The 11,371-nt window shown below is 39.9% G+C and overlaps 2 protein-coding genes across 3 annotated transcripts; one reads left to right on the top strand and one right to left on the bottom strand.

Moving 5' to 3' along the window:
- Positions 1-2,136: 2,136 nt before the first annotated feature.
- Positions 2,137-6,170, bottom strand: irg1l (immunoresponsive gene 1, like). Its single transcript, XM_005921256.2, has 6 exons — positions 6,043-6,170; positions 5,495-5,549; positions 5,164-5,351; positions 4,760-4,852; positions 4,005-4,210; positions 2,137-3,476 (listed from the first exon to the last, which is right to left on the bottom strand). The coding sequence occupies exons 1-6, from the start codon at positions 6,058-6,060 to the stop codon at positions 2,549-2,551; spliced, it is 1,488 nt and encodes a 495-aa protein (XP_005921318.1). The 5' UTR covers positions 6,061-6,170; the 3' UTR covers positions 2,137-2,548.
- A 194-nt stretch (positions 6,171-6,364) lies between these two features.
- si:ch211-153b23.3 lies at positions 6,365-11,193 on the top strand. 2 transcript variants are annotated; one of them, XM_042212714.1, is made up of 11 exons: positions 6,365-6,492; positions 7,186-7,360; positions 7,452-8,948; positions 9,029-9,121; positions 9,216-9,320; positions 9,447-9,556; positions 9,639-9,830; positions 9,924-10,086; positions 10,174-10,339; positions 10,493-10,587; positions 10,669-11,193. In XM_042212714.1, the coding sequence occupies exons 2-11, from the start codon at positions 7,204-7,206 to the stop codon at positions 10,752-10,754; spliced, it is 2,664 nt and encodes an 887-aa protein (XP_042068648.1). In that variant the 5' UTR covers positions 6,365-6,492; positions 7,186-7,203; the 3' UTR covers positions 10,755-11,193. The 2 variants fall into 2 exon arrangements, with proteins under 2 accessions (XP_042068648.1, XP_042068653.1); XM_042212719.1 differs by lacking the exon at positions 6,365-6,492 and having other exon boundaries at positions 7,113-7,360.
- Positions 11,194-11,371: the final 178 nt, after the last annotated feature.

The following is an 11,371-nucleotide window of genomic DNA, read 5'->3' as shown; positions in this document are numbered from 1 at the left end:
AATCAGATACTACAACATGTATTTGAACTATCTAATGGGTGTGATTCATTTATTGACAAACCAGCAAGGCTCTACTTTATTGCATCATTAGCTAGCTGACTCTTTAAGCACCTCTGGGATATGTAACACAGAACATGTCAGACAATGCCTTTTTGCATTTTTTGTAATTTTATTTAGATGAAAACACACAAACAGAAATACTGAATTTGAAGGACAATAGAAACAGATTTAAAGATTTAAAGATTAAAAGCAACAACCTTTTACCCCGTTTAGGAATCCATTGTTTGGAAAAGCACAAAGCATTGTTAACTCTTAATACATTGTATATACAGCAGCAATACAGGAAAGCATTCGTTAGATAGAACCCACTTATGTTCCCTTTGTAATGAAACTTATTATCTCAAAATATTGATTTCTTCATGAATCAAGATAATATTAACATACATCTATATTACAAATATTAAAAATAGTGACATGGCTCAAAATGTATTTTGCTATATTTGAGCTCTGCAATATGCAAAATGTAGATTTTTCTTTCATATTTTGATTTAAATATATTTATGTGCAAGAATATTTGTGTTGTTGCTATGCTTCTGTGTTACTATAAAACAAACGTATCCAGCAGTTCATAATATCAGCTCCAACAAGTGTTAGCAAACTCTCAACCTTTTTTTTTTTCAGTTGTGAAAGGCCAACACAGCAGTTAGGAATGTAAGTCTTTATCTGCCAATCTCAAAGTCTTTCCCACCTCACTAATAGTTCTTTTTGTTGGCAATTATTTGCTTGCACCAGCACATTTTTGGACACATGTTTAGTCCTCACATTAATAGCTACTAAAGGGAAAAAATAGCTACTAAAGGGAACAAAATAGAAGAGCATTATCCAGCCTTCATCTTATAAAGCAAAAATGTTAAAAATTCTGTTGCGTGCTCACAGTTAAAGAAAAATTTACATAAATAAAACACAGTTGTCTGTTATGAAACTGTTTATCAGTGATATAAGACCCTATTGAACCGAAAAACAGAACAGACATTGTGTTTTAATGTTATTATTATAACTGAAATCAAAAAGCTCTTCTTTCTGCTATACAGTGGACCACATCTGCCCATAACACTATTTATTACTTCAGTTCCTTAAATTATTACTTTTGAGCCCTTGATGATAGAGGGACATCTTTTGGAATTATTGTAATTTTTAAATGGTCCATCAAATATGTTTCTTAAATATTGTGTATTAAGGTTCAAAGTTTACATTTATGTCATACCTGGATTGGTTCCTTTCAAATCCATTGCACTGGGGTACAGAGGGAAAAACTGTGTCCTTGCCTTTTATGATCAGATAATACACCATCGTTTTTCAGTTTTACACAGTTATATAATTAAATGTTTCCATGTGATATAAGACCCTATTGAACCGACAACCTGTTCAGGTGTAAGTACCCCTTCTTGCTCTATGCAAGGATGCAATCCCCTCACCCCTGTAACCCTGCAACCCTAAACTGAATAGGTGAAAGAACATGGATGAATATGAATATGAATGCATAAGAGGATGAATACCAGACAAAGGTTTATGAAATAGGGGAAACCACTGAAATTGCACCAAAGGTAATAAGTTGGTACTGTTAGCTAAGTTTAATGATTAACTTAAAAGTCCCTTTTCTTTTCTTCTTCATTAATCTCAATTTGATTTGTTTTAATTTGTGAATTATTCATTTACGACCCAAACTCAAGTTTATTCCAGTTCATTGTGTAAGACTGAAGTGGACGCGTCATTAAACACATATAAGCTCAAGGAGCAGGAACGAGGAAACCAGCCTACATTTCCCAGCACTATTTCGCATTTTATCACATCTTTATGTTTGCACTCCAAATAAACACACTTGAAAGACAAAACCAGCTATCAACTTTTTCTTTCACTCTGTAGATGTTCTGATGGTTTCAGTTGAAGTATATGTGCATATTTCTTCTTATAATCAAATCAGATACTACAACATGTATTTGAACTATCTAATGGGTGTGATTCATTTATTGACAAACCAGCAAGGCTCTACTTTATTGCATCATTAGCTAGCTGACTCTTTAAGCACCTCTGGGATATGTAACACAGAACATGTCAGACAATGCCTTTTTGCGTTTTTTGTAATTTTATTTATTTAGATGAAAACACACAAACAGAAATACTGAAATTGTCTTCTTTGAATGACAATAGAAGCAGACATATAGATTAAAACCAACAATCTTTTACCCCGTTTAGGAATCCATTGTTTGGAAAAGCACAACTCTTAATACATTGTATATACAGCAGCAATACTGGAAAGCATTCAATATATAGAATCCACCTAATGTTCCCTTTGTAATGCAACTTCTTATCTCAAAATACTGATTTTTTTCATGAACCGAGATAATAACAATATATGTCTATATTACAATATTAAAATTGTCAGATGGCTCAACATGTAGATTTTTTCATATTTTGATTTGAATATTTTTATGTGCAAGAATATTTGTGTTGCTGTTAGGCTACTGTGTAACTCCAACAAAACCAAAGTCTATTGCAGTTGTGAGAGAAGGTTCCTGCAGTCCCTGAGCTGGTCCAGGTCCTCCACCACTTCAATCAGCCGCTCGACCTTCTCTGAGGGAAGCACCACCTCTGCGTTGCTCCTGAACTTCTTCCTCAGGCTGTCGTTGGACAGTGGATTGCGCCAGTGACCGTAGAAGGTGTTGCAGCGTCCCTTCACAGTGTCGCCCCCAACCAGGGTTAGCTGGACTTCACCGTACATGCGGTTGAAATTAGCGGGGTTGTCATTGGGATGCTCCAGGCGAACACGGCTCAGCAGAGCGTGCAGGTCAGGGCGGCTCATGGCAGCGGGGGTGAAGGACTGCACAGTCACTTCTCCATCCAGGAGAGCAGTGCAAGCATTGAACTGGAAGGAGTGGCGTGCCTCGTGATCAGACTCTGGAAAAGGTCTGTTTATGTACTTCGATTTGGGGACTCTGAGCAGGATGTCCTCCACCTGAGCTGGGGAGACAGTGCCAGGGCCAACTCCAACGAGAATCTTATGGACTGAGGCTGCAGCATCTGCCACCCAGTGCATCCCCAGATGAGCAGGGAAGCGTTTGAAGCCAATGTCCTGTTCCTCCAGCAGGAACATATGGCTGTCATTACCGGGTGATTGTAAAGGCTGTGGTACATAATCTTCATAAAAAGCACTGAAGCCGGCTACCCCTGCAACAGCATCTAGGACCAAAGGACTTGCCTCTAAGCCTCTGGAGGCCAGCAGAGCTGCTTCTAGGCCCAAACGGGAGGCATTGCCAATGTGGAGGGGTTTGGACTGAGTGGCAGCATTAGCCATTGGGGCTCCTGCTAGAGAAGCAGCTATAGCCAATGCATGACTGCTCTGGATGGGGTCCAGAGATAAGAGGCGTGCACACGCAGCAGCACTTCCCATGGTGCCTACCACACTAGGAGGGTGGAACCTGTTGGAAAATTCATCAGAAAGAAACAGAAACGTTGGTTAGATGTTTTTAAATTTTAAATGGGTGCTACATATCGTAATGGTCATAATAGAGCTCCTGTGTGAAAGATTGTTTTTCCAAACAGCCTCTCACTTGTGTAACTCAGCTCATTTCATGAGTGGTAAGAGGTTTTTAGTCATTTTAGTCATCAACAAGGACATAATGTGGTGACACATTTGAGGGTGTAAGCACATGGGAAAAAGAGTCCTCTGTCATATTCTGCTCCACATGGCTAAGCAGTGCTAAAACTACACACAGAGTCTCAGCTGTCCCCGCATGAGCATGAAAAGACGCCTTTTAGAGCTTGTTGACGCGATTCATAGAGCGTGCATTACACCTCCGCAGCCTGCTTGGAAACTGCAGGGTAGAGATCAGCAGAGCCAGAGTCATTTATGCAGAATCGTCAATGAGAAACTAATCTAATATCAATGATGCAATCAGTTAAGGGTAGCATACTGTAATGTAGCTATAGAGCTCTAAAGCACTCACCTCTTGGGGATATTGTGGGCCTCATTAGAGAACCTCAGTAGTCGGCCTTGAATCTCAATGCCAACATTGAAAGCCAGTAAGAAGTCCAGGCCACTGGGCTTATTGTTAGCTGGCATCATGTCACTGAGAGCTAACACAGCAGGAAGGACAGCTCCGGAGGGGTGAGTGGCAGGGTGCCATGTATCATCAAAGTCCATGGAGTGAGTCTGAACCAAAAAGATTTTAATGATCAAATGATAGGACATCAAAACCCAGCACAGCATTAGTTTAATGTTAAAATTAATTAGATGGCTACTGATACATTTCCTGAGCTGATGGCAAAAACAGGTGCTTGCTGTTAGAGATATGACCCAGTACCAAGCATCGTGTTTGTGCTTAAATGATGTAATTTAGCTCTCTACACCCAAATTATTATTTTTAGTGCGCATACTCTTCCTGGCTAAACTCAGTCACAGGCGGTTTTTCATTAGAAAATCCTCTCACTTTACAATCTTTTACTGTCTGAGACTAACACAGGCTATAGAAATGAGCTTGGCACCCTGATGGCATCTTTAAAAAACAATGTTTGCAGATGTCCTGATGTAATGATGGAAATTTTTGGGATTTTCCACCAAGTCCTGCTTTTGTTTACCGTCCAGGATTAGACCAAAAACTGAGCTCACACACAGGCGACTTTTTAGGAGTGGTACGGGTGTCTTTGCACGTAAAATTGTCTGGTGCATGCTGACACATCTGTTCCACTTATTCATACTCACCGCCACTCCGTTGACAAAAGCTGCCAGTATCGGGGAGAGTCTGATGCCCCTGTGTCCATACACAGAGCTGGTGTCACCAGGAGCGTACATGTTCTGAGGGGAAGCGACGGAGACAGGTAAGCACAATGCAACATTTGACACTCTCAGTGTACACAGTCACACACACAAACACACACAAACTAAACGTTTAAAAGCTTTAAATAACGATGGGACCTCAACAGGTTTCTTTGTAAGTTATATGACAAACACCTAAACTAAAAAAATCATCAGAAAGAAAATAAAAAATAATAAAATAAAAGGTGAGGCTTCTGCTTTCACCTGTCTCACTGCCTTATATGGGAGGAAACATTAATAAGAAACCTTTATTTTTAAACCTTTATTTTTAATCCCTTTCCCCAACTCACCTGGCAGTGCTGGAGGGCCAGTTCAAACACATCTGTTGTGCTTCCGATCAGCCCAACTCCAATGCTGTCCAGCACCATTCTTTTACTGCGGTGCAGCACTACAGGGGATAGATGCTGGGGCTTTAATTCACTGATAAACTTCCCAAAACTGGCTGTGACTGTGTCCTCGGGCACTGGCTGCTTCAAGACTGCAGAGAGGAATGAATGAATGAAAGAAGAATGCAATGGGGGAAAAAAAAAAACACGGTCTGGACTAAGCAAAAGGAAAATGTGAAACAGAGAAATATGTTTCCTGGTGAACTGACAGAATGAAACACAACAAAGGTTTTACCTTCCACTGCAGATTTATGCATTGCTCTGGCAGCCCACACAGGTCTAATGGCTTTCTACAGGACAAAGAGCGCAGAATATTATTAGCAAAACCCATGCTGAAATTAACACACATTGTACTTTCTATTTAAAACATCTCAGATCTATTACACGCTCTAGAGACAGTTATTTTCTTCTCTGGCTTTGTTAAAGTCTCAGTGGACATCGGCATTACTGCAATGAGTAGAACTCAGCCCGTGTGACTTTTTTTTTGAAAGAGCTGTTGTGCTGACACAATGCTGCTGTAACAGGTGTAAGACAGCATGACTAACCTGCTGAAAATTTACCAAGAGCTCATTTAAGTATCACTCTGCTGTCTACTCAGAGAAACAACTACTCACTGCAAAAATATGATATTAGGATTTATGTTTTTCTTATTTACTAGACTGAATTAAGTCTGCCAGACAATTTTAAATTAAGACTTAACTTAATTAAATTAAGTTGATTGGACTTATGAATATAATGTTTTCTACTAAAAATAGTAATGCAAAAATAACTTTTAATTTTTACCTTTACAGTTGAAATCATGGTTCCAGTCTGGTGTTTCTGTCAAGTTGACTGTCCTTTCTCTTTCTTCTCAATGCAGCAGTTTTACCAGCAGCACTTTGTCAGGGATGCTGATGCTTCTAAGTGTGAGACGATACCTGCCTTATATAGTCTAATCTTATACCTGACTCAAAGGAACAGGGAAGGGCAGGCATATCCATAACAAAGACTTATCATTAAAAAAAAGGAATTTCCACTGTGGGCACCGTCTTCAACGTCACCATCGTCACAGCAGGAGGAGGAGGAAAGGTTTACTTTACTGTCACAGTGCAAAGATGATGTCACATCTAAGGGCTCTGGGACAGGGGAAATTACAGCAACTCCTCCTACATGTAGCAAAGCCTTATTTATGTCAAACTGTCATTCCTGCTTCAGAAGAGTTTGCCTGTTCATCTTTCTAAGATTCTCTGCCAGGTAGGACTTTATTTTCACTTTCTTTATTACTTTATTATTTAGAGGAACATGTAACCCAGCTACAACTTAAAAAGCTGTACTAATTAAGATGATGTTTTTACATGAGCTAAATAGCTTTACTTGGTTAAAAATATGTAACCATTTAAAGTTAAATATGAGCTAAATGACACTATCTAATTGATCTAACAGATCCTGTTTTCTGTTAAATATTCAGTAAATGTTTTTCATTAGATATGAATAAAATTCCCTGTTAGTGCTCAGTGACAATTTTCCAGTTACTGGAGCAGGAAAGTTAAATACGAGTTCTCTGTGTGTCTCTGCTGCCTTTAGGAGAGCTTGTAATGACAGTCCCTCAGCCTTAAATGTTTAGTGAGTTACATATTGTTTTAGCCTAACTATAGTTAATTAACAAGATGTAAGTGAAGTTGTGTGATTCAGTATGCTTTATAGTGTATTTTTGGAATATTTCTAATCATTATAATTTACTTTTCTTTCTATTTTTATAAATGTGAAAATGACTCATGAATCTATTAATAATTATTTAGAATTTTTATTCATTTATTTATGTGTTTTTCCACAATGTTTAAGTTGTTTTAACACTACATTACATTAGCCAGATAAAAAGAAGATGAAGACAGATTCTGAAATGTATTTTGAATGATTTGCATTGTTTGCTTCGTTGCACATCTGTAGATTGACAGCAAAAATATCATGGCAACACTAGAAGGGTTTCCTGCCAGTTTCTATGGGGAACCAGGAGTACTGGGCATGCTAGCCAATGGGATCAGTGCATTCCTCGTACTTCTGCAGAATTTCAATACAGCCCACACTGGCAAAGAAGCATATGGGGTGGAGAACATACTTGCAGGTACATATTTTTGACAATCAGCTATAATAATGTAAAAAAGGAAAAAGAAAAAAGGAAGAGTTAGCTAAGTCATTTTTATTTTATTTAACAGGTGTTCATCTCATCCTGATTGGAGGTATATGCCAACTTATTGCCGGGCTACTTTCCTTTAGAAAATACGATCACCTGAGTGGCACTGCCTTTATTGGCTATGCTGCTCTTTGGGCTAGTTATGGGGCGACCCGAATCTACTCTGGTGTCTCTGACAATCAAACAACAAATCAGACAAGCAATTTATCTCTGTCCACTGACCTCATGACCAACATATTTCTGAATGGCTCCGCAGAGATACCAGGTGGCTATTTCTTCCTGTCCATAAAAGAGTCAGCCATTGCGGGTCTGATCCCCTACATTTTACTGTCCTTTCTCCTGGCATTTTGCTCTGCCACAGTCAACTACATAATGCCTTTTGTTTTTGGGGCCATCACTGCCACCTTAATCTTTGAAGCAGTGGGTATAGTAGCAAGCTCCTGGGCTCTCATAGTATCCGGGGTCCTGGAGTTGCTCATTTTGATCTTTGCCATCTACGGTTCAGCTGTACTGCTCCTCAAAGGTTTGACCCAACGTCTAGCCCTCAAAGGCTTTGGGACCCCCCTCTTTAATGTTCTTCTCTTAGGAATCGGAAACTCAGCAAGTGCCCAGAGCATTGGCCAAGAGAAGAAGAAAAACACCAAATATGCTGAACCCATGGCGTTGGGTTTCTTCTGTGACTCTGTAGCTCCTTTCATCTTTGCTTTCTACAGCTTCGGGTACATGAAGTCATTTGGTTTAGGAGCTGCCTGGGTCTCAATCATCTCATTCGCCCAATTGTTCTCTAGCTACTATGCCCATCTGCGCCAAGACTGCTACCACACTACAAAGTTTGGATTTCATGCCACATATTGGCTGATTAAGGCTTGGGGTGAGTTTGTGGCGTCTACTCTGATCGTAAATAAGAGCGAAGTAGGCTCTGCTAGAGAAGCAATGGTGGGAAACTGGTTCTTTGTGGTGGCAGGCTTGATTCTGTGTGTGGGAAGTCTGAATATGGACATCCTGGAACTGATCCACAACATGCTTTTTGTCCTAGTCACAGTTTCAACAGTACCCCAGATTCCACTTGAGGGTTACTACATCTTCTTTGGTGTAGCTTGCGCTCTGTTTACCGCAGTCTCCATCTATGGCACCTTTGCACGTCTCGTCAACAGTATAGCAGAAAAGTTACTAATCCCTGTAGGGAAGCAGCCTGTCTCCACTGCAAATATGAAGAAGGCTTTGAAGTGGGGCAAGTCCCAACAAGTAGGCAGCGAGATGGTGCCCCACACTGACCAGACCTCCGATGTTCTGTTTTACTTTTTAAATGGGGTCGCAGCTCTGTCAGCTATTCATTCTAAGTTGTCCAGTATGAATCCCACGTTCCTTCATCTGACCATCCCTTGGGTCCTGATCTCTGGAGCGATCATCCAGGCTTATGTCAGCAGGTTGCAAGTCACAGGTGGTGGTCGGTTTGGGTCAGTCATCTCGTCCATCTATGTGGGAGTATGGGCGACATGGACCTGGTTTCGATTTGCAGGTATGCCAGTACAAACACTAGTGTGGACATTTCTCTTTCTGATTTAGAAAAGATTCTTAACCCAGGTTTTTTTTTTCTAGGTACCCTGCTTCAGCTCTCCACAGGGGCAGCTTATGCTTTCACAGCAGGAGCCATTGCCCTCCTGGTCATTAATGGTTTCCTCATGTTGATTGGTAAGATTAAAATTCCCTGTTAGTCTCAATAGAAGATTTGTTGATTGGATTATTTCTTTCAAGAAGGATTTTTTTATGTGTCTGTTTGTGTTAGCTGCCTATAAGAACCTGGTTTTGCTGCTTCTGACGACTGTGATGGAAGTTGCTCTTGTCTGTTTCCTGCTCTCCACCCTCCAGCGACTGCCATATAGGCTGGAAAGTAAGTATAGATAAAGCCTCATTTTTAAACACAGGATTCACTTTTGATTAAAAATGATATAAAATGTTATAGAGACTGTCAAGCTGATTATTTCTAAAACTCTGTTTTTTTTTGGGTTTTTTACAGTTGCCATGCTTGCACTGGTGGCAATAATTTGTGTATATGGCATTCTGGCAACACTGGTGAGCGGCATCTTCTCAGAGAGACTCATACCTATGGGTCCTCCCTTACTGAAGGTAAGCAGAGATGAAACTGACTTTGTGCTCCTTCTCAAAGTCAGTTTTTTAAACATGCCCTCTCCACTGTGTCCTATCTTAGGAGGTAAAGAAGCAGGAAACATCGCCAGAGCTGCCATGTCCGATAGCCAGCTCACGACTTACCAGCGGTCTCTTGAAGATCGCTGGAATTCTGGAGGAAGGAGGAGTATGCGGCATTCCGACAGACACCGTGTACGCCCTAGCTGCATCCTGCAAAAATCCTCAGGCCATTGAAAAAATATACAATATTAAAGTAAGAGTCATTAAAAGATTGGCAAATTAATTCAATATTCACGTGTCTGTAATGTATAAGGCTTATTAATCTGCAATCTATAACCTGTTCCAGGACAGACCAGCCGAGAAGCCCATATGTGTTTGCATTTCTAGCGTGGAACAGCTGGTGGCAGCCAAGCCTCCTTTCAGTCCTCTGCTCTGGGAGTTTATGAGGAATGTGTATCCCGGAGGCATCAGCTGCATTGTCAAGAAAGGAGACTGGCTGTTCCAACTCGGTAAACTTTGTAGTGCAGCGTAAATATGGTGTTACTGGAATCTGTGTCATTTATCAGCACTCACCTCAGCTCAGTCTGTGTGTGTAGGAGTGGGACCAGCTTATGACCGTGTTGGGACTCGGGACAGCATCATGATTCGTGTCCCTGACCACACAGTTACCGGCCACTTGTGTAATATTACTGGACCACTTGCTATCACCTCAGCCAATCCAAGTGGAGAGGCAGACAGCACCCACCACAGCATGGTCATTGAGTAAGAGCTTGCAAACAGCTTACAAAGTAGTAGACTGATCCCCTTTACAGCAAATGTTTCTGTAGAAAAGTGACAAATTATTTATTTTACGATGTGGAGTATTAGTAATAGATTATTGCTAACCGCTCATTTGCCCTCCCTTTTCTGGCACAGTCGACTCGGACACAAGATCCAAGGAGTTCTCTGTGATGGAGACTCTAATGAAGTTGTTGCTTCCACTGTGGTTAACTGCTTGAAGATTGATGAAGGTGAACACAAAAGAAGTCACATAAAATTCAAATTTGGGTGTTTTATGAAGCACCATCTAACTTATCTCACTCTTTCTGCAGGCACCATCACCATTGTGAGAGAAGGCTGTGTCCCTGCAGTTAAAGTTTGCCAGATCTTTGAGCGAATAAAAAGCACTATGTTGTGATTGTTACGATTCTTTTCTTTAAGGGAGCACATGCTTGAATGGTTGCCTTCAGGATCAGCAGCTTTATCTGTCATTCTGTCTCTTTCTTTTCAATACTCTCAATGCTCTTATTCAAGCTTTTTTTATGTAGTTGTAATTGTGGATGTATGGGTATATGTTACAATAAAAACTCCATCTGTACCATCTATTAGCTGTAGTAGGAACTTTATCTTGAAATTGTATGCGGATGAAGAATCTGCTGTGATACTACAGCTTCATGAAGATAACATGTCTCGGATGTGCCTCTATAAAAATTATTTATATGCTAACTACAGTTATAGTAACACACATATATGTAAAATTGTTGTTTGCCTAATAATTTTAAACCTGTATATATGTATTTAAACTATATTCTTTTCTTGGGTATGTATATGTATTTAAGTTCTTTATGTTTAATTAATTATGCTGAAATAAATAAATACATAAACTGATGTTGTCTTCATGCTGTTGTTAATATTCCATAGTCATATATTATTATATATATATTTAAAGCATTTTGACCTGTTTTTATTATTCAGCATTAAGAGAAAACAAACAGATTTTTAGAAAGATCCTTTACTGAAGCAGAGACTGAACCG

This window comes from Haplochromis burtoni, unplaced genomic scaffold, assembly GCF_018398535.1.
Source record: "Haplochromis burtoni strain Fernald_Lab_line unplaced genomic scaffold, NCSU_Asbu1 Contig_10, whole genome shotgun sequence".
In the NCBI taxonomy this organism is placed as follows: domain Eukaryota; kingdom Metazoa; phylum Chordata; class Actinopteri; order Cichliformes; family Cichlidae; genus Haplochromis; species Haplochromis burtoni.
Note: the sequence above shows the minus strand (reverse complement) of the source record. Positions and strands in the feature narration are given on the sequence as shown.